Below are 23,005 nucleotides of genomic sequence, written 5' to 3' on the forward strand. Positions count from 1 at the left end.
ACCCTCTTCAAAGCCGTCTTATGTCTCCATTTTCTGATTGAAGTAAATTATTTTTATTAGCTGTTACAGACTCGACTGACCACGTTCATAGATATGGTTTGAAATAAACTTCCAGAGGTACGAAAAGGCCCGAGACTCTGTCGCAATCGGTCATAAACAACACGAGGTTATGAAATCTGGTGAAAGGAAGCAGACTCAGTTATTCATCACAAAATATGCCAAACAGGATCACTGAAACAGAAAAGAGGAACAGCAGTCACAAGAGTATTCAAATGAACACTAAAAAAGTGTTTTTTTGGGGGGTTTTTTTACAAAATCTTTTTTATTTTTTTATTTTCCTGTTACAATTTAACTTTAGATTTGTCACCAATTTTTATTTATTTTTATTTTTTTTAACAGTTTTGCAAAGGAAACTTTTAATGCAGAGTTTTGCACTTGAATTAATTATAACTCAGGTTGGGAGTATTCTACCAACTCTGTGAAAGTTCACAGATTGTACTTTGCGGAGCAGCCACATTTATCACTTTTGTTGAACGTCTACCACAAACTGTAATCCAAAGCCAAACTCTGCACTGAGCTGAGTTGTTTGTCGTTAAGGTTCTGTGAGCAGAGAGCAGCCATATTGTCAGCCAGACTGTCTTATCTACCACATGCTAGACAGAGGAAACTCCTGGTGTTGCTATCTGGATCCCAGAAAACATTTTCTCACTGCTTCCTCTGCTGCATCAAACACACAGCAGTGCTGGCACATACACACAAAAGAGAGAGAGAGAGAGAGAGAGAAATTAAGGTATTGTTGTCTTTTGGTGTAAATTCATCACCAAAGTGACCAAAAAAGCAGCCATAGTTAATTTAGTGACTGCATGATTTGATTCCTTTTTTAAAAAAATTGCCTCCGTTAATGTCCTACGCCAGGACTTCGTTGTAAAAATCAGATCTCATTCAGTCTCTAGTTATATTTGTTTGAGAGCATATTTTTGAGCTAAAGCTCCACACTTTTAAAAAACACACAGTGTGAGTAAAAGCTTTTGCCATGACAGATTTGCAGCATGGATTAAGTAGAAATTGCCAAGCTTTGAGTAGAAAGACAGAAAATGTCCTGGTCTTTGTTTGGAGCTGATATTTGTCCCTATCAAAAGGTTTTAGTTAAAGCCGTTGACCCTTGGTCATAGTTAGTCTGCAGTGGGTGAGACAGTGACATTGATGCGGTTGTTGATAACATAGCATTGCGTAACATGACGAGCTTAGCGGCTATTTCATTTATTTATATTTTCTGCCACAGGTCATTGTGCTTAAAAAGAAGAGGCTGTACGAACCCATTGTGTCAAACTTCAGTCCTATGCTATCTGCTGACCTAAATCCTTCTGCCAGTAGCTTTTTATCCCAGATGAGGGCAGATTTTTTACAAGACAATGAAATTCCTGTTACCCATACTGTAATCTCATTTCCACTCTTTTATTATTAGACACTACGTCACATGAAATGTACTGAGAGCCCTTGTTCTCATCAGGGGAATGTCATTTTAGAGCGCTGAGCACCAATTCGATACTGGTGTTTGCTTTGTTTAAAATGACAGACGTTTGCTTTATCTGGCACTTTAGTGGACTTTACAAGCTTTATCTATGAGATGGGAGGAAGAAATATATTTCAGTGCACTGTGATTAAGAGGAATAATTGTCATCTGAAGCAACTTTATTGTTTGTTTGGGGCAGGGGAGGGGGGTGGAAGGTGGAGGGTTCAAAGATCGTAACACAGCAGAAGCAGCATCCAGTTTCTATACACCACTAATCTGGAACAAACGTCCATAAAACTGCAAAACCGGCGAAACACAGAGTTTCTTTAAGTCGAGGTTAAAACCCCCTCTGTTTAGATTTGGCTTTGATTAGTAGAATTGATCATCATATTTGATGACTTTGACAAAATGTAACGTTTATTGTTTGTTTCAAGCTTGGTGATGTTTTCATGATGGAAAGCACTTTGCTGAAATGTGCTACACAAATAAACTTAACAAATCACACTCTTCCACATAACAAGAAGCAGATATGATTGGATTTGATATTTCCTTACCTCTTTATTGCTCTTATTGGTCTTGAGTCATTCTGTACGAGTTTCTAATCGACTGTTGTTTTTATTTGGGGGGGGACGTTCAATAGCGCTCCTTTTAAGACAACAAAAACAGCCAAAGATTTGCTTTTCTTGTGAACGTTTTATCTGAATTTAGCTCCAAGCAGGCCGCGTCATTGACAGACGTCTTCTGCATCTCTCTGCAGGTCTCTGGATGGCCGCCTGCAGGTGTCCCACAGGAAGGGTCTGCCTCACGTCATCTACTGCCGGCTGTGGCGCTGGCCCGACCTGCAGTCTCACCACGAGCTGCGAGCCGTGGAGCTGTGCGAATATGCCTTCCACACGAAGAAGGACGAGGTGTGCGTCAACCCATACCACTACCAGAGAGTAGAGACGCCAGGTGTGACTGCTAATCTTAAAACGGACCTGTGTTATGAAACCGTGCTACGCAACCACTTTATTTCTAATTTTTCATATATTCTTAATGCAACTCTCGCTATGTTCTGATCTCCATGTTTCTCCTTTTGTGTCTCAGTCCTCCCGCCGGTGCTGGTGCCCAGACACACAGAAATCCCCAGCGAGTTCCCGCCACTGGACGACTACAGCCATTCAATCCCTGAAAACACCAATTTCCCTGCTGGCATTGAGCCCCAGAGCAACTACATACCAGGTATCAGAAAGTTGACTCGCACCAAAGGCAGGTTTATGGTCTGTCTACACAAGCTTGCAAGATTCAGTTTGAGACAATCTGAGGAATTTCTTGAGTAGCCGATTCCCGAAGAAGAAGTCTTTTAGAACATTTTACGTGCACGAGACATTAGTAGCGTTTCTACCATACAATTTTAGCACATTTTAAAAGCTGTGATTACAACACCTTGATGAGATCTTTAATTGGAGACAGAAAAGTGCAAGGGAACGTAGGTGCAGGGAGAAACCTCCTTTAGTTTAATCTCTGTAAACATCCTCAACAGAAAGTTGCTCGTTAGATTTTTAGAGGTTTAGTTAATTGAGATTAACCCTGTCTGCTTCTTTTTTCCTTTTTTTTACTCTGTCGTAATTCACTTAGAAGATCTGTGCTGTTCATGATTGTCTGAGCGAAGAGGCAGAATGCATTAAGCTGTAGCTTCTTCACCTCATCTCTGTTGAACTTTAGCTGCAAAGTTAACAACACTATTAATTAAAAACACGAATTAAATTTATTCGTCTTGATTTTTAAGGAATGATTATCCAGAAAAAAATGTTGCGTCCTCTGTTAACTTTTGAATGAAATGCATTAATACCTGCGCAGTCATACATCAACCTGTTCTCCTGTGTCTCAGAAACGCCGCCGCCGGGCTACCTCAGTGAAGATGGAGAGACCAGCGATCACCAGATGACACACAGCATGGACACGAGCTCCCCAAACCTGTCACCCAACCCTGTTTCACCCACACACAGTAACCTCGGTGAGAACCGCCTGTCTGTCTGTCTGTCTGGGTGTGTGTGTGTGTGTGTGTGTGTGTGTCTTTGTGGTAGTGTTTCGTGCCCCGCGCCCCCTGTGGGAATTGTTTTGGTAAGAGGAAATGAGGTGATGAAAGAGTGCTTTGTCGTTCACGCCCACCATGTGAGCAGTTGCACAGACCAAGGCAGTGTTCGCTTCACAGTAAAGATACCCGACGTTTATTCTGTCGTGGTGAGAAAACATCTGGAGGACTTTCTTACTACATGATTTGGCAGGACACGTTGAAGCTTTCAGAGATGCTCCGTGTTGCAATTTTACCAGAAATAGTTGACTTCACTGAAAACAGTCAAGGATGAGCCTGTAATCTTGCTTTTTTTTGTCTCTGGCATCCCATCTGTGAGGGTTGAGTTTCCTCGCTTTGTTTGGACAAAGTTTCTGGGAAGCAGCGTATGACTCTGAGGGGTTTTCTTTTCCGTCTGCAGGCAGCTAGAGCCATTTTTCATTTCTCAGGATGGCCGCACATCCTTAAAAAAATTGTAAATACATATATCTAAAATTAAGGCCTTAAAATTTCAGAAATTAATTAAAGAAAATTCAAGTTGCTAGCCCAGTCCATACGAGAATACGTGCATTCTGTCCAAAAAAGCTTGGTAAATCTTTAAGGCTCAAGAGAGACACATATTATGGGACAGGCTGCTGACAAGAATCACAAAAAGACCCCAGGAATTTCAGTTTTTGGCCCCTAAAAAAGCATTTATTTTATACTTTTATAGGTGTTTTATTTGTATAAACTCTTAAACTTGAGTTGGTGCAATGTCCATGTTTCATTTGTCCACCTTCTTCCCTATCTTTTATCTCATTTCCTCTCTAAATTTGTTTAGCTGTCTGCCTGGCATTACTTTACAGTAAATAAAAGCTGCAGTGTTTACTAAGCGCTCTTCCTCTGCGTCTGTCTCAGACCTCCACCCTGTGACGTACTGTGAGCCGGCCTTCTGGTGCTCCATCTCGTACTACGAGCTGAACCAGCGAGTAGGAGAGACCTTCCACGCCTCGCAGCCCTCGCTGACGGTGGACGGATTCACAGACCCCTCCAACTCCGAGCGTTTCTGCCTGGGACTGTTGTCCAACGTCAACCGCAATGCAGCAGTGGAGCTAACGCGCCGACACATAGGTGGGCCTCATCGCTCCCGTCTAAAGCAGTCCGATATCCGCTGCCGCTGTTAATGTCACCGTTTCGTCCGTCTCCGTTCCCTCGCAGGTCGCGGCGTGCGGCTGTACTACATCGGAGGAGAGGTGTTTGCAGAGTGTCTCAGCGACAGCGCTATCTTCGTCCAGAGCCCCAACTGTAATCAGCGTTATGGTTGGCACCCCGCCACGGTCTGCAAGATCCCCCCAGGTGTGTGACAACTCCACACCGAGTCTGTGGAAAAAGTAAAGAGTGAATGGAAGTGTGTTACAGAAAACCAGGAGGAGGTGGATGGAAAAATTCTCCCGTCACAGATTAGATCACAGACGCTACTAATCGGGCAGCCATGAACCTTTCACAGGCGCGCTCTGCGTTTTTAATTGTTCCCCAAAAAATTCTGCAAAAGCCTGGAAATTGATTTAAGCGCTTTTCAGGTCTGTTTAACAGATGTTTGGAAAGAATTTTAAATATGGAAAATTCTTTTGTTTTCTGGACCTCGTTACCAGTGCATTGTTTTGACATTCGGTCCGTTTGTGCCTGCAACTAATGGTTATTCTGAGGATTAATGGATTAATTGGATAAAACATCACGCATTTTGCTGATTTTTCATTTAACCACTTAAGCATTTTATACAATATTAAAACTGTACTGATGATGCAATCAACAAATAATTCAAATCTTGTACAGTTTGGGCTAAATTACTCTGAATATTTTGTTTTTTCCTAAAATAAACTTTTTAGAGTTTATTTTAACGATTAGTCAAAATTCTTGCAGTAATCGATTCACTCTGATTAATCTAATTAGTCGTTTCTGCCCTACATCCGTCCATCTTTACACCCTGATTGTTTTGCAGGTTCTCTATTCAAAGTCTGACCACTGCAGAATTGCTAGCAACAAATTTATAGTGAAGCTTTCACATTTCCAATTGAAAAAGTAAGAAGTTTGCACAGTTCTCATTGCAAATTGTCCTTTCCTAAAACACTTCTCAGTATCCTTAACAAAGCTGACAACACTGCAGCATCTCATTAGTGAAATAGTGATTTATCTAATCTAATTGTGTAAACTGGAGGATGCAGAACAGATGTGGTGTGTACACATCACCCCCGTTATAAAAGTCAGAGTCCAGAGCAGCACTAATCCAAAAGACCCTATGAGGTTTCCTCTAGTTCAACAATATTTTCCCTTTCACTAGAGCCTGGCTTGAAGCTGGATTTTTAAGTGTTTCTTAATACGTCAAAGCTGAACTTTGAGTATTTTTCTGACTGTGATAGAACACAGTCAGAAAAACAAAAGAATAAGTCAAAAGGAAAAACACTTGTCACTGCCAGTTTTATGCACAGGGTGGCGTCCCACATGCCAGCTTGTAATTACTTTCTGAATTTGAATCAAGCCAGCTGTAACCGCTCGGCCTTTGGCTGCTTTTGGTTCCTCGACGTAACTCGGCTGGTTGTTTTTGTCTCCAGGGTGTAACTTGAAGATCTTCAACAACCAGGAGTTTGCTGCCCTGCTGGCTCAGTCGGTCAACCAGGGATTCGAGGCCGTCTACCAGCTCACCAGGATGTGCACCATCCGCATGAGCTTTGTCAAAGGCTGGGGCGCCGAGTACAGGTGAGCCCGAGTTTGACCGGCTGTTAAATTGTTTCTTGTTGGTCGAACGGAGATGTTGGAGCAGGATATTGCAGAATTACAGGAGAGAATGTGGTTAGTGAGGTTCAGAATTGGTTAAATGTAGAATGTTATTATTTGCAATACTGCAATACTACCAGGTTTCCAACCACATATTGATTCTACTGACTATATAAAATCCTGACCAGCGGATAGTATAGTAGCATCCTATTTTAGGGCCTTTCTTAGTCTTTCACTACATGTTTATCCAAACACTGAATAGTATTCATAAACCATCAAGATCCCAAGTTTAATTGTGCAGATTTTGGTAGAATCTCCTAAAACGTCTGAAAAAAGTCCGTGAAACTCATCTATAATATCTGCATTTGTGCTAAAGATGGAGCAATTACTATTAAGGAAAAAGTTGCCCAAATATTTTGCCTTTTCTACATTAGGCATTAAAGGAAGCAACAAAATACTTTGGATTATTAAAAATGAATACATGGACAGAAACTTGATTTTTTTTTTTTTCTTGAGTTAGAAAAGTTGCAATAAAACAAACTTGTTGTGTTAACAGTTTAATCTTCACAGATAGAAATATTAGACTGGTTTTAATTACATTTCCCACTTTATTCTAAACAAACCTCATCTCTGTCCTTGGAGTTTTGTTGACAGTCATCTGGCGATAGAGTACTGAAGTGATAAATCTTATTTATTATCTCAGCTCTGTAAATGCTGCTGAGCGAGGATTAACTCCCTATTAGAGCCAGGCTGTGTGTGCGTGTGCGTGTGTGCGTGTGTGTGTGTGTGTGGGAGTGTGAACGGAGACAATAGGAACAGACTGTGAATCACGCCCCACAGTCCAGCCGCCCCCACTCACACACATCTGCTCACACTCTGGTGATTCCGGTGCATGACGTCACTGAGGTCTCGTCAATACAGCCAGGCCCCTTGGTGGCACGCCCGACTATTTTTAAACACACACACACACACACATGTGCTATGTCAAAAAGAGATGTCGGACTTTCCCCTCCTTTGGTCCCCTCTCGTTTTTCCACGCACTCTGACTCACTGATAGTGGGATGGATTGGTTGAAAGTTGGCACCGACAGAGACGGTTTCCACCAGGGAAAGACCTTGGTGCTGCGAGCGACTGCTCACCAAACGCTGACATGTGGAGACACTTAAAAACAGGATTCAGGTTACATGATCAAGCAGGCCTGCCTTTCTCTCTCTGCCTCCTCCACACGCTCTGTTTTCACTGGTCATTCATTTTGAACCCTCCTGTCTCTTTTTGTTCCAGTTAAATTATTTTAGGGGGGAAAAAAAACAAAAAAACAACAATTCAAATAAATATGGGAAGGAAATTAGAGAGGAAAAAAACATGCAAAAATAATCCTTTTTAGCGTGAAGATTGAGAAAGTATCGAACAGAACGAAAAACTAAAGAACAGCAGTTCATAAAAAACAACCAGAGCGAAATGCAAATGGCAGGAAAAGGGAAATGACGCGTGTGTCAGAGTTGTCACATCTCTGCAGTGTCTTAACGCAGAGCCTTCTGGCTGAGTGAGGAAGCAGGTGTGGTTCTCGCAGCACTAATAGATCAAACTTTTACATAACACACACGCACAAACAACAATCTTTTCTTTAAGCGTCTTCTGTGCTGAAGGTTTCTCCCATCTAACTCCTCTTGTTCCACTTTTTGGCTTGTGCTTTAAATCACTAGTTTTAGTCTCTCCTCTCACTCTGAGAAAATATTTATCACTCCAGCCTTTAAAAATGTGTGTACATCTACCTGAAGTGATGAAAAAAAATTCTTTTTTTTTTTTTTGCTACTTTTTCCTTTTTCAGTCATTCAGAAAAAGATCTAAAATTGTAAATAAGAAAACATCTGCATCAAGCTTTTTGTGGAGCATTTCCTGCTTTCCGTGTGACGTCTGTGATTCATAACTGAAGATCTGCGTAGGCTTTTAAGAAAATCATATCGAACAACAGAAGCAGAAACAAGAAAGCAGGAACAAAGTAACATGAATGTTTTCCCCAACATTATCGGACGTGTCATCGACTGTTACGATGCAATCAGTGTGCATGGACTGTGGATCTGACTTTGAAGAGTGTTTGTCTGCAGGTCACAGCACATTAACACACTTTTCTATTATAATTAAATGATCCTCCCCAACTGTAAGTGCATAAGGTCATTTATAGCTCAAAATCTTACTGCTTTAGGCTGGCCCAGTCCATGCAGGGATATTCCATCGTGATTCTTTTAAAACCTTCACACTGATTGTGAAATAAATTAAGACCTCCTCAGTTGTCAGACTTGGACTAAAATGTTCAATTTGACTGCCGATGTTTTAAACACGTCCATTACCGACGTCCATCTGTGAACAAAAGGAGGATTCTCAGTTTTCTCAAAAAATACATTTTAAAAAACCTTCATCCAGATCCGCTGTATTTTTTTTAGTGCTTAGTGTGTCTGCTACGTAACACAGTAAAAAGGGGTTTTTTTTTGTATAGATGCTAGTTCGTGTTTCTTACTTTTCAGGGTTTAAAATGTGAATTTAAACATATCCATTGGTATTTTTGCTTTCTCACTAACATACTAAATTAACCCTTATTAAAAAAAATAAATAATGTGGCCATGTGCTTCTCAATCTGGTTCTAAAATATCAAACATCACATTTTTTACAAACAAAACAAAGCTATGAAACCCACAAACATGCTTTAAATAATCTGAATTTAGTTTTGGATTCACCATTTCTGATTTGACAAAGGCGTTATTTCATAATTTGTAGAGGCATCAAATCATAAGACTCAAGCACTATTTAAGCAGGCTTAAACTCTGCACTTTGTATGTAAATGTCCAGAAATACATAAAAACAGCACTAGAAAATATACAAATTTCTCTGCAGACTTGTAAAGGAAAACCTGAAGGAAGCCCTGTTGTTCAGCTGTGTGTTGGGGGCTCGTCCAGAGCTCCTTTCATGCACTGATCCAAGCTTTTGTTACTTAGGGAACACGCAGCCGTTCACTGGGGAAATAGATCACGTGTCTCTCTTTTATTTCTGCGTGTAACTAAATAAAACTCTCTAGATTTTATTTGTGAGGCTTGGCTTGCCTCCAAACGGCTGGCTCTGCAGGGTTAACGTCTGTCCATCTTCTTCTTCCCTTTGTGTCCCGCAGGAGGCAGACAGTGACCAGCACCCCCTGCTGGATCGAGCTGCACCTGAACGGCCCGCTGCAGTGGCTCGACAAGGTGCTCACTCAAATGGGCTCCCCGAACATTCGATGCTCCAGCGTATCTTAGGGACGTCCTTCGTCCACTCATTTCTCACACGCCACGTCCGCAACCCTCCCGAATCCTGACGTTGCATTCAGTCCCTCCTTTCATTCAGACACTCCTAGTTCCTCCCCCCACCTCTGCACCTGCTGTCAGACGCACTTTTTTTGAAACACTTTGTGTTTGTGGCAAAAAGGGGACGAAGTGCATTAAAGTCGTTAATAGGATCTCAACACATTGTCCGAGTTAATTTGATGGTAGTTTTCATCCGCAAGCCAGAAACTTTACATTTGTTTTGTTTGTTTGTTGTTGTTTTTTATTTCTTTCTTGCTTGATTGAAATTTGCTGTTCATGTTTTTGTACAGAATTTAAATTTTAAACAGTAGATTTGTTAAATAATTTTTATTATTTTATTGTTATTATTGTGTCCCAAATAGGAAGAAAAAAAACAAACAAAAAAAACGTAAGATTATGGCAAATACATTTCACTTGACTTTCTTGTTTTGGGGCATTTCTTAGATTATGAAGACTTCTATAGATGTAAAACAATGAAACAGACTGAAAGTGATTTATTTAATAGCACTGTCTATAGGAATGTACTGCAAAGAGGGTAGAAGTATTTGATGTGGTTTTATACTTTCATTTTATGCTGCAGCTTTTATTCTGGGCAAAGAAACAAATAGATTTTTGGTGTAAACGACATCAAAAACAAAGAAGAAGAAAAAAAAGGAGTCAGTTTTGCTAGTTTGAAGATTTACACCAGCACATAAAATGTCAGTCAGACCACCAACAAATAAGTCAGATTCTGAAGGATTCATGAGGAGAGAACAGGAAGTAAAGCTCTTTAAACCATTACAGGAGTACTAAGAGACAGTGGATCTCACTAAAGGTCACCAGGAGGAAAAATGCACTTGTGTTTGCAAAATAAAATAAAATCAATTCATGTAGATGTAGAGATTAGATGTTTAACATGCGTTACTTTCAGGAAGCCTCTCCACTCTGCAGAATATGTTCGCATCATTTTCGATTACCCAAACGGGACTTGAAAATACCGCGCGTTGTACTCTTCACACTTTTCAGTGAAACAACTGCACACTCGTAAGTGTGATGTGAATACTCTGCAGAAAGCTTTGATGTGTTCAGAGAGCAGGAAGAGGCCTCTGCTTTGTGAGCGATTCAGCTGTGGTCGTATTTTTAGCCACGCTGACATTTTGCACATTCAAGACTGGAGAAAAACAGAAACATCTGAATCATAAATAACAGAAAAGAGAAGTTCACCAACTCGTGAGAATTTCAGTTCATTTTTGCAAATATTATGTTTTTGGGTTGTTGTTTTTTTTTATTACTATTATTTTTTTGGAAGATTAGCCCAAGTCCAAGTTGTGCATTGGAGGATAAAAAAACACTGCAGGCAGGTCTGGGTTGTAGTTGTTTTTTTTTTTGTTTTGTTTTTTTAAAACATGTTAACGTGAGGCAGATTTGTTTTACGCTTTTTATAAAGGGAAACGTGCAGCAGCAGCAGCAGCAGCGTGTAAATAACAGTAGTGTCTTAATTGTTTGTTTTTTTATATTATGATTTTCAGGTCTCTGTACATACACAACGTAAAGGTGTTTAATTGTGACCATCAACCTTCATAATGTTGATGGATTTAGAAGCAGGAGAACAAATAAAAAAAAATAAAAGAAAGAAAGAAAACTTGGTAAAAGCTGTTGCTAAATTATAAAAACAGTCACAGCTTTGAACCTATTTTCTTTCTCCCACCCACTCAAGTGGAAGTGGATCGATTTCCTTCTGGTTCTATAACACTAGACAAAGACTCAGTGGGCGTGCATGAACAATATGTTTTTTTTTTCTTTTTCTGTCTTTATTTACATGAACCTGGCCCTTGATGTTGATGGCACCCCATTGGTGCTGATCTGCAACAGAAGGGAAAGCAGCGACATAGTGCCATTACACGGACGCGGGCCGATCCTAAGCGATCATTTTTAATCGTGTAAACTTTCAAAGTGTTGGGTTGTTTCAGAAACAGTAGCATCTACCAGTCTGAAACAAGCCTGCTCTCCATAGAGCTTCTCGTGTCCTTGAACGCAGCAGCCCTGATTCTGTTGGGATCTTAAAACCCTTGTGGTTGATGTAATTACCCTGTAGGGAACGTTTTAAAAGCAAATTTGTCCTTTTTTTTTATATACACTCTTAAAGGTTATAGCTGTCATGTTTGTTTCTTCCATTTCAAAGTTTCTGTTGTAATCATTAGTGACAGTTTATGGTCCTGAATTGGTCTTTTTAGATTTCTTGTAGAAATTTTTTTTTTCCATATTTTCCCCCTGCTTAAAAAAAAAGAAAAGAAAAGAAAGTAGATGTGCTGCTTTGTATTTCTGTATATTTCTGTTGTTCTACAAATAAAATCTCAAACCTGAGCTGAAACTTATTGTGGATGCAGCATATTTTACTTGTGTTTTTAGTTCATTTCTGAACTCTTTTCAATCTAGAAATGAATTCAATATTGATCATCAGAGCTACCGACTAGACTGTGTCACTCTATGTGCTGTGGGTAGATCCTGTTTGCTCATAAGGACACAATGAGAAGTTTACAGCCACTCATTATGGTGTTGATGACTCATCAGCCCCACCAGCACCAGACAACAGCCCAAGTACAACAAACAGAGCGCCTTACTTCAGGTCCAGATTGTCCTGTTTAAGATCAAACTCGTCAAACGCAGTGTCTGTCCAACGTGAAGCTAGTTTTGCATCTTTTACTGAGGCGTTGACCCCCCAAAACAGACCCTTACTTCAAAATGTACACACAGTTGAAACCTCCAGCTGCTAACATGGATAAACCAAAGACCCTAACAGAGAACGCTTTTATGGTCAGGTGTAACAAAGATTGAGCTCTTTGGTCACAACGAGAAGTGTGTTTGGAGGAGTCGAGGTTTTGCTGCCAGTTGTACAAGTGAGTTGTACAAAGTGGACAGAATAATGACAAAGAAGAGACAACTAGAAAGTTCTTCAACTTCGTCTGAAATCAATGACGATGTTTTTGACACTTGGACTCAATCAGCACATGCTGCACACTGAGTTTGGAATGGACAAAGTTTGATCAAAAACAGGTGGATTGCGCTTAAAAGTCCAGGCTTTCCGGTTCTTGCTTCAATTTGATCTTGTTTGATCCTCCCACCATGGAAACACAAAGGCTTGAAAAATGTAATCAAAGCCAAAAATAAAATCTGGCTCTCCTATCTTTAAACACGGTACGTTAAAGACTGAGTAAAATATTTCCTCATCTGGGGTGAACAATTTAGTCTCCAGGAATAAAAAAAAACAAAAACTTATTACAGACCCACAGCAGACACTATTGTTTCTTATGTCTGTAGAGCTAGTCAGTTGAATGCATAATAGCTTCTGTCACAAAAAAAAAAGACTGACTTGATGTGGAACATAAAGGCTGGCTTTGTTTTGATGCCCTTCAGGTATAGACAGGGAAGTGCACTGCCAGACGTGGTTTGAGCCAGTCCACCACAGTCACAGTGTGCCTGCATGAGAAAATCAAATGAGAGAAAATAAATGAATGCATTCCTTTAAAAAAAAAAAAAAAAGACATCAGACCATGTTGTCTCCATTAGTCACAAACACTGACAAATCCGTTGGTGCCTTTCCACAACAAAAACAGATGCAGCAACGAGGGCGCCTCCCCCCCCCGCAGCCCAATGTTTCACAATAAGTATCATGTTCTTTTCGTTGAAAGTTTTGTTTTATTATTATTTTATTGTGACACGCCAACAAGCACCCGCTTTGTGTCAGCCACACTCACCCAGAAACGTTGCAGTTTGACAGAACGTGTTCTTGGTCAATTCCGGTGTTGCTTTTTGGTGTTTTTTTTTCTGACAGTGATGATGTGTGGTGCAATCAGAAAGTAATAAACATGGCTCTTTTTTTTTTTTTTTTTTTTTTTTACTGTACATACTAGGACTGGACAATAAATCAATAAAAATATATATTGGGACAAACACATGATCAATATTACATGTCTACAAGCTTTTGGGTGACTATAATGACTTAATATGAGCTTGTGAAAATCTGCCTTTAGGAAAATGACAAAAAATAAATATTAGCATAAAAAGGTGTTTAAATGTAAATACTGCAGTTACTGCAGCACATGTTTTCATTTAGCCATAGAGCTACCATTGGAATTTGCACACATAAGATCAAGCATAACTACCTGGACGTCTTGAGCTTAGATACAGTGGCATTATGACAAAAATGGGATGTTTACTACCAGTTACCTTTGTATAGGTAAACATGTGGTAGTTGTTGATCACAGTCTCATTCAACTGGACATGAGGTTAGCTTCAGGCCTTGGTCAATTTCTTGCATAATTCCAGGCTATGATTGGGTTTGGAAAATGTAATAAATTGTATTTTTACACAGTCTGTGTAAAGGCTGTTGGAACTGCATGTTCCCCACTGACAACAATGTAACAATTCACCAAACACATATTTACCCATTGAAAACAAACGGGAAAATAGTAAGACATTACTCATGTCAGTTTTTCGGGATCCCTTTGGCTAATTTGGGTGATTGACACTTCCATAGGACTGAGGATGAAATGGTGCTTACAAAAACCATGAACCACAAATCATTAATAATAATAATAATAATAATAATAATAATAATAATAATAATAATAATAATAATAACAAACAGCGAGGGGATGTACCTTCATAGCTTCTGTTTTCTAAGCCGTATCTCAAAGGCAAAAAAGAGCGGAATCGCATCTGTGTAATACAAGGACAACAGATTATAACAACATATTGGAAAAACTTATTTTTACATGGATTATAACTATAAAAGAGCAAAGGTACGATGTTATTTATGTTTTGTGGTTCCGAAAATAAGCTCTATTTTACTATTTGTTGGAAAGAGAAGATTTTGGACTGCAATTTGACAGGCTACTTGTGTGGTGTGGATCGTGTTGCTCTGACTTCGGTGGACTGGAATGAGTCATTTTCAAGCAGAAGCACTGCTGCCTTTGGTATCGGAGGGGTGTGTGTAACACAAACCCGTACATCAACACACACAGTCTTACCTCGTGGAGAATGTCTAATGTCTTTGCCGGATGCAACAGAATAGCGAATGCCTATCAGCAGTATTGATATCATATATCGATATCGGCTCAGATAGTAACAGCTCACTTTCTAAGTCAACCTGGACAAACAATGCACAAACTTGAAATTATGTCGAATCTAATACAAATAATTATGGATAAATAATAAAGCTGAAGGGTCACAAAGACGCATTAAAATATGTGTATACTCCTGTTTTTAGCTGAAGTATTCATCATTCTTCAGTCAGTTTCACAGATGTCTTGAACTCTTGAGAGCGACGGGATGTTTGGCAATCAGCAAACCCGGACATTTTCGTCAAGCAATTAATGTCGTCATCAGATAGAGCAGCAAGAGGACTCCTGAAGGTCAAACCCTTTAACGTCTCGGAATGAAAATGCTTCTCTTCAGAAAGTCATTCTTGTCCGTTCAATAGCTGCAAAACACATGAAGTATTTCTTAATGAATACTGATAAGTTTCATGTCAAAACTAGATTAGGAAGCGTCTACCTTACATCATCTTCATCTATCGTGTTTTTCCTGCGTTGAGCATTGTGCGTGGAATGTATCGACCACTTTGTTGTACTCGTTTGTTACCAATTTCCTTGAACTCAACCGTTAACTTAAGAGGCTTGAGGACTTGCTGCAGGAAGTAGCAACCACATTTCCTGGTGTTAGTTTCAGAGTCCAGTTCCATTTCTCAATTTATTAAGACTCATCAATCTCCATAGATTGTGGTTCTTTTGACCCATCTTTAAATAATATAAGTCTATCTATGAATTGCTTATTTATGAAATGCACAATAAATTTGTCTTTAAGTTTGATTATTTTATGCAAAAATAAGCCATTAAATCTCCATGAAATGTTCGGTTTGGATTTCATTTTGATGTAAATCGTGAACTTCCTGTTGTTCTGATGTTTCTGCTGCTCCAAAACGATTTCCCCCTCAGCATTCAGAAATCTGCAGATCATTACCAAATTCAGCTGCGATTTTCAGAGAAACAGGGACTTGAGGAATGTTGTTTGTTTTGGGGGTTTTTTAAATCACATTTATTCACTTTTCAATCATTTTTTAATTCGTTTTGCATAAGTCCTGCCTCACACCATCTGTGTTTAGTTCGCGGGGCTTTTTTTGCAGCAGGTTTCTCCACAGCAGGACTGCTGGACGGCTCCTTCTGTCCACATGCTAGTACCTTCAATAGCTGCTAAGGTTATCAATGCTAACGTTATCGACGCTAACATTAGCATTGTTGCTATGACAGCGTTAAAACCACCGATTCGGGTCAGATCAGGACGCTGTATTCCAACAGACGTACACACTTTTGCAAGCCACTTTTAAACCTCCTCAAAAATATTGTAGTTACATTTTTTATTTTCCTTGCATAAATTTTAAGTTAAAACTAAATCATAAGGAATATGCAGTCTTCTTTTACTGTGCTCCGAATAGCCCTTCCCAGACAGGTTTGCCTTTTACGTGGCAGCTTTTCAAGTTTGTGCTAAGGGCTGTAAGTGTGCCTATAAATGTGTCTGCTCTCTTTTTATTTCTTACCTTTTTTGCAGCTGCAGCAGCTTTGTCTGCACTTTCAGCCTCCACCACAGCTTCCTGCAGGATTTCTAGTCAGACAGTCCTTCAATAATTAACTCCAGTTGGTAGAGGTCAAATGCAGGGCAATTATGAAAGATTGACTCAGACTGTAAGTGTGCAATGCAGAACTTTCTTAACAAAAACAGACAGACGGTCCTGACTGTTAACATTTTACATTCCAGTAGCTCTCAATTATAAATGGGTATCAAGTATTTATTTAAATCAGACTAAAGCTGTTTCACTTTGAGGATTATTCAGGATCCCTTTTATGTTTTTGCGTTTTAATAAGCAATTTGTCTAAGAAATATATGAATGTAACTGTTTTATTGACAGTTTAGTAAAATAAAATAGCATAAATACTGCAAATGTATAAATTTAATGTGTGTATGTAAGCTTCTTTAAATTATTTATTATTATGTAAAAACACATTAAACAAACAAATTGATTGGCGAAATTGAGGCTGCTTTGGTCCTAAATCTTAGCATTATAAAATGTACTAATATAAATGTTTCCAGTTATTAGCAGCTTATTTAAAGTAACTGGACCTGGTTTGTTCTCTCATGCAGTCGGTGATATGAGTCCTTTGATAATCAGGAACCTCACAAATTTAGTCTCTTACATTTAGGCGCACACTATTTTAAATAAAAAATTTTTAAAAAGAGTTTTCAATCAACTTAATTTGTATAGCACATTTCAGCAACAAGGCAATTCAAAGTGTTTTACATCATAAAAACACAAATTTATAGTCAAAGTGTTAAATTACAAACCCTTTTTATTTTATCTGTCATCACCTTTATGAAATAATTTCTCTACTGAGGCCATGAAGAAACTGTTTAGCTGTCTTAACTCAACGCTGCCATCTGTTGGCTGGTGTCAAACTGATTCAATTACAAGAGTTTTTTTTTTCCTTTTTTGTTTTTGATGGTTCTTTGTAACATTCAGATCTACATGTATAATATAATATAATATAATATAATATAATATAATATAATATAATATAATATAATATAATATAATATAATTAGACTTCTAATATAGTCAGAAAACTCCAAGCTGAAGTTTTTTTCACAGATGCCATTTCATAAACTTTTGGTTGGCTATAAAAAAAGAACTCAATGATTACATTTCCCCTAATGGTTTTTGGTCAACATAACTGATATGTATATATATAAAAACATAATCTTTCTTCAAAACTGTTCAACTGTCTCTTTGATAGAAAATGGAAGTGACCTTCTTTAGGAAATTAGACATTTTAGGGTACCTGTTTTTGAGCCTTTGTTGCCTGAAAAACATTTTTGAAAGATTTTTTAAAATGTTATTGTGGTGTATCTGAATACAGTGCATTAAGGGTTAATGCTTTACGCAGGTTACGTTAGAGAAAGTATAGTAGACCAATAGGATTGTGGGGATGTGTGACGTAGGACGTGTTACATTGTAGCAATAAAGTGAGGTTATCGTCAAGACACAGTTGGTCCGCGCTGATTTATTTTCTCCCTAAAATAGGAGATACGACATGGTGTCAGAAGTGCTGTGTTTATGACGGGAAAGTAAAGTTGAAACGGAACTTGGTCCACGGCGACAGAGACGGAGGGAGAGACAGTGGTGGATGTTATGACCGAACAACGTGAGGAAAACGTTAACGGCAGCAAACGGAAGTGAGCATGGCGGTTAGCGCACCAACTGCTACATTTAACATCCAGCCACCGGAGCCCTTCGATTTCGGCAAACCGCTCGAATGGACAAAATGGATCCGGAGGTTCGAGAGATTTCGGCAAGCGAGCAACTTGGCCTCGAACTCCGAGGAGAACCAGATTAACACTCTGATATATTGTATGGGGGATGAAGCCGACGATGTATTGAGAGGGCTAAAGCTGAGTGATGCTGACATGAAAGAATATGACAAAGTAAAAAACGGATTCGGGGATTTCTTTGTTGTGAAAAAGAACATTGTGTTTGAACGCGCATGCTTCAATATGCGAAAACAAGAGCCTAATGAGACTGTCGATGCATTTGTCACTGCCCTGCATGCTCTAGCAGAGCACTGTAAATACGGGGACTTGCATGATGAGCTCATACGAGATAGGATTGTAGTGGGACTTGCAGACACCAGACTTTCCGAACGACTGCAGATGGAGGGAAATTTGACTTTGCAAAAAGCCATAGATATGGCAAGACAGTCGGAAGAAGTGAAAAAGCAACAGAGCACACTTAGGAGTGACGCTAGCAGTGTGATGCAGATGGAGAGTAGCTCCGTAGACAGACTGATTAAAAAGGGACAGAAATATTCAAACCTGAAAAACAGTGGTGCACGTGCACGCCAACACACGCAAGGCAGAGACATGCAGCGCAGCGCCCAGTGTTTTAAATGTGGAGGTCCTTCTCACGCCAGAGCTGAATGTCCGGCCAATGACGCAAAATGCCGGGGTTGCGGAAAAAAAGGCCACTACCAGCGTGTATGTAGAAACAAGGCTGTAGTAGCGTGCATTGAGGAAGAAGAGAGGAAAAGTTTCTTCCTGGGTTCCGTGACATGCAAAACCAATAAGTGGGAGGTGGATGTGCAGATAAAAGGGAAACTGCTGAAGTTCAAACTTGACACTGGGGCAGATGTAACTGCCATTTCTGAAAGTGACCTGAAAGACTTGTACCCGGGGGCACAAAGGCCTGTTCTCCATGAGCCAGAGAAACCCTTGCTGGGTCCAGGAAAGATACAGCTGGGGGTAGTAGGCTATGCAAAAATGCAGCTGACTTACAAAGCCAAGCAGACGGAGGAGAAGGTTTATGTGGTCAGAAACCTGGACACACCTTTACTCGGGTTACCAGCCATTATTGCCTTGGGCATGCTTATTCGAGTTGACAGTGTCACTATGGACTCTTTAAAGACAACCTACCCAAAACTTTGTAAGGGCCTAGGCGACATCCAACGACCTTACCATATCAAGCTCAAGCCAATGCTGTACCATTCTCTTTAAAGACACCACGGAGAATCCCTCTGCCTCTGATGGAAAAGGTGAAGGAGGAGCTCCAGCGGATGGAAGAGATGGGGTCATCAGGCGTTGAAGAGCCTACAGATTGGTGCGCTGGCATCGTCGTCCCCAAAGAAGAACAGCCAGCGACTCACGCCTGTGTGTGGACTTCACAGGCTTGAACCAGTATGTGTGCGAGAAGTACGCCCTGCCAGCAGTCGATCAGAGCCTAGGGATGCTAGCTGGAGCCAGAGTCTTCAGTAAACCAAAACATGGGTTTCTGGCAGATTCCCTTAGCAGAGGAGTCAGCGAAACTCACAACATTTATAACACCTTTCGGACGGTACCATTTCCAGCGTCTTCCGTTTGGAATCAACTCTGCGCCAGAACACTTCCAGCGTGTAATGGCAGAGGTCATAGACGGACTGGACGGGGTAGTCTGCCACATCGATGACCTGCTGGTGTGTGGAAAAGACCAAGAGCAGCACGACGTTCGTCTACATGCCCTGCTGAAAAAGCTCGAGCAAGCAGGGGTAACTCTGAACACAGACAAGTGCGAGCTCTCCAGGAGTGAAGTGGTCTTCCTCGGGCATGTCATCACCGCATCAGGTATCAGGCCCGATCCGGAGAAGATAAAGGCTATCAGGGACATGAAAGAGCCTATGAACGTGAGCGAGTTGAGGAGCTTCCTGGGGATGGTAAACCAGATGGGAAAATTCATACCCCAGCTGGCAGAGAAAGACAAAGCTCTCTGTGACCTCCTCTCAAAGAAAAACTGCTGGCTGTGGGGTGTGGACCAGGCAGAGGCTTTTAAGGTGCTGAAAGAGGCACTAACCTCTCCACCGGTCCTGGCCACGTATGACACGAACAGGGACACCAAAGTATCAGCAGACGCTTCATCGTATGGACTGGGGGGCGTGCTCCTCCAGAAATGGGACAGTGAGTGGAGGCCGGTAGCTTACGCATCTCGCTCACTTTCACCCACCGAGCAACGCTACGCGCAAGTCGAAAAGGAGGCCCTGGGCCTAACCTGGGCATGTGAGCGCTTCCGGGACTTTTTGTTAGGAAAGCACTTCTGCCTAGAGACTGACCATAAACCTCTCCTTTGCTTACTAGGTGCACAAGCACTCGACCTGTTGCCACCAAGGATACAGCGTTTCCGAATGAGGCTCATGCGCTACTCCTATGACATTGTGCATGTTCCGGGGAAGTCACTCTGGACTGCCGACACGTTGTCACGGTCACCAGTACAGAAACAAATGACCGCAAATGACACTGAACTAATGGAGAGCACAAACATTTATGTGGACTGCATTGTCAACAATTTACCTGTCAGTCCCACATTTATGGACACACTCAAGGCACAGCTGGAGGCTGACAGCGTATGCTCTCGTGTCATGAAAATGTGTGCAGACGGATGGCCAGAGCACGCAAAGCAGGAACCGCTTCTGAAACATTTTTGGCCTGAGCAGGCCACACTCACAGTTCAAGATGGACTGTTGCTGAAGGATACACGCCTGGTCATTCCAGCAGCAATGCGGAACGATGTGCTAAACAGGCTGCACGAGGGTCATCAAGGGGTCGTGAAGTGCAAAGCACGTGCCAGACCGTGTGGTGGCCTGGGCTCGGACAACAAATCACAGAGATGGTGCTCAGATGTAGAACGTGCCTGCAAGAGCGCCGCAATCACAGTGAGCCACTCATGCCATCAGAATGCCCTGGGCGTCCGTGGCAAAAGCTGGGGGCCGACCTTTTTGAGCTGGGGGGGAAAACCTATCTCCTTGTGGTTGATTACTTCTCCAGATATGTCGAGCTTGCCCTGTTGTCACACACAAAATGCAAGGATGTGATTACCCATCTAAAATCAATGTTTGCTAGGCATGGCATCCCAGAGAGTTTCATGTCTGACAATGGACCTCAATTTTCCGGTCAAGCATTCGCTTCTTTTGCCGCAGCATATGGGTTCAAACACCTTACCAGTAGTCCCAAATTCCCACGTAGCAATGGCGAGGCTGAGCGAGCTGTGCAGACAATGAAAAGTCTTCTGAAGAAGGCAACCGACCCGACATGGCTCTTCTTGCATACAGAGCCACTCCTCTTCAGAACGGATACAGCCCAGCACAGTTGCTCATGGGTCGACGTCTCCGCACCACAGTGCCGACACATCCCTCTGAGCTACAACCTGCGCTGCCTGACCGCAGCTCGCTGTTTCAGAAAGAAAGGGAGAAGAGGATGACAGATGCTGCAAACTTCAACAGGCGCCATCGCATGCGGCCACTCAGGAGCCTGTCATCAGGTCAGGATGTGTGGATAACTGACACACAAACACCAGGGACAGTGATCCAGAGTCACACCTCTCCGAGATCTTACCTTGTGGATGCGCCACATGGAGTGGTAAGACGAAACCGCATGCATCTTATACCACTCCAGTCTCCAGCACAAGATGAGGGTGGACAGCAGCAACAGGAGCCACTGCCAGTCCTAGAGCAGGATCATGCACCACCTGCTGTGGGGTCTCCTGTGCACTCTCCGGGGGTTTCTATTCCCAGAACAACCAGGTCTGGGAGAGTGATTAAACAGCCCACTAGACTGAACTTATAAGTTAAATCAAAAAAAAAAAAAAAGATTTTGTTAATGTTCAGGATGTGCTAAAATGTTGTTTTACAATGTACCAGTTACAGGGGACATATATACTACAGAAAATAAGTTTGTAAATGTTGTATTTGGAAGAGAAGCAGAAGTATTTGTTTAACAGGCTTCGTTTAACCTTGTTCTCTTCCACAGGTTATGATGGACTTTTAAAAAAAAAAGAGAAAAAAAAAAAGGGAGATGTGGTGTATCTGAATACAGTGCATTAAGGGTTAATGCTTTACGCAGGTTACGTTAGAGAAAGTATAGTAGACCAATAGGATTGTGGGGATGTGTGACGTAGGACGTGTTACATTGTAGCAATAAAGTGAGGTTATCGTCAAGACACAGTTGGTCCGCGCTGATTTATTTTCTCCCTAAAATAGGAGATACGACAGTTATGAGAGAAAAACTGTTCCCCAATCAAAGTTTGAAATGATTTCTAATGGTAAAGATACACCGTGTTTTGTTCCGAGTCATTCTTGCTTGTGTCTCAACAGACAGGAACACATTATTATTCACCTCTTTATTGTCTGCAGCTTGTATTTGCTGCTGCTGCTGCTGCTGCAAGACCTTTGACAGGAACTATAAAAAGAGAAGCATATAACTCCACCCTCCATCTGTTGGCTTCCTGTCCGTTACTGGATGGGTTTTAAGACTTTATCGTGTGGTTTTTAACGTTTTTTTGGGGGGGGGGTTTAATGGCTTTGGCTCATCTTATCTAAAGAATCTTTCATATTGCTAAGATACTTCTCCATCCTAAACAGATGCTTTTAAATGTTCAGACATAAGAGATGGAAAGTAGGAGGTCTTTGCAGTTCCTGCTCCTGTTTTGTGGACGGACCGGCACCCCGTACACAAAACTGCTCTGGGCTTAACGACTTTTAAAGTTCTTTTAGTATCACTGTGTTTTATTGCATCTAGTGCTCTAACTTCACTTTTTCACTAAGTTAGTTCCTTTTATTCCCACTAATTTCTCACTTTGTGGCTGGATTGTTTTGTGAGGTGTTTAATCATAATTGTATTAAATCAGTGTTGTTTGGTTGCCATATAATTTCTTAAAACAGACGCTGACTAAATGACTCAGAAATACTCTCAGCTTGTAGTTCAGGGAGAACATTCTGACCAATTCAACTTTCGGGAGAATCGAACTTC

General features: G+C 41.0%; 1 protein-coding gene and 1 long non-coding RNA gene across 3 annotated transcripts in view; one reads left to right on the forward strand and one right to left on the reverse strand.

Moving 5' to 3' along the window:
• The window catches only part of LOC122841641 (mothers against decapentaplegic homolog 3), a 36,873-nt gene extending 25,845 nt beyond the window's left edge, over window positions 1–11,028 (forward strand). For both annotated transcript variants that reach the window (XM_044135125.1, XM_044135118.1), the window contains 7 exons: window positions 2,271–2,464; window positions 2,600–2,734; window positions 3,384–3,509; window positions 4,464–4,676; window positions 4,764–4,901; window positions 6,155–6,299; window positions 9,478–11,028. In XM_044135125.1, coding sequence (XP_043991060.1) covers window positions 2,271–2,464; window positions 2,600–2,734; window positions 3,384–3,509; window positions 4,464–4,676; window positions 4,764–4,901; window positions 6,155–6,299; window positions 9,478–9,601 — 1,075 coding nt within the window. In that variant the 3' untranslated portion in view covers window positions 9,602–11,028. The remainder of the gene's footprint in view (window positions 1–2,270; window positions 2,465–2,599; window positions 2,735–3,383; window positions 3,510–4,463; window positions 4,677–4,763; window positions 4,902–6,154; window positions 6,300–9,477) is intronic.
• Window positions 11,029–13,031: 2,003 nt separating this feature from the next.
• On the reverse strand, window positions 13,032–16,379 carry LOC122841653. Its single transcript, XR_006372420.1, has 5 exons — window positions 16,224–16,379; window positions 14,886–15,110; window positions 14,659–14,777; window positions 14,290–14,347; window positions 13,032–13,105 (listed from the first exon to the last, which is right to left on the reverse strand). It is a non-coding gene; the product is annotated as an uncharacterized LOC122841653 (long non-coding RNA).
• Between the last annotated feature and the right edge of the window lie 6,626 nt (window positions 16,380–23,005).

Source organism: Gambusia affinis, linkage group LG02 (assembly GCF_019740435.1).
Source record: "Gambusia affinis linkage group LG02, SWU_Gaff_1.0, whole genome shotgun sequence".
Lineage (NCBI taxonomy): Eukaryota > Metazoa > Chordata > Actinopteri > Cyprinodontiformes > Poeciliidae > Gambusia > Gambusia affinis.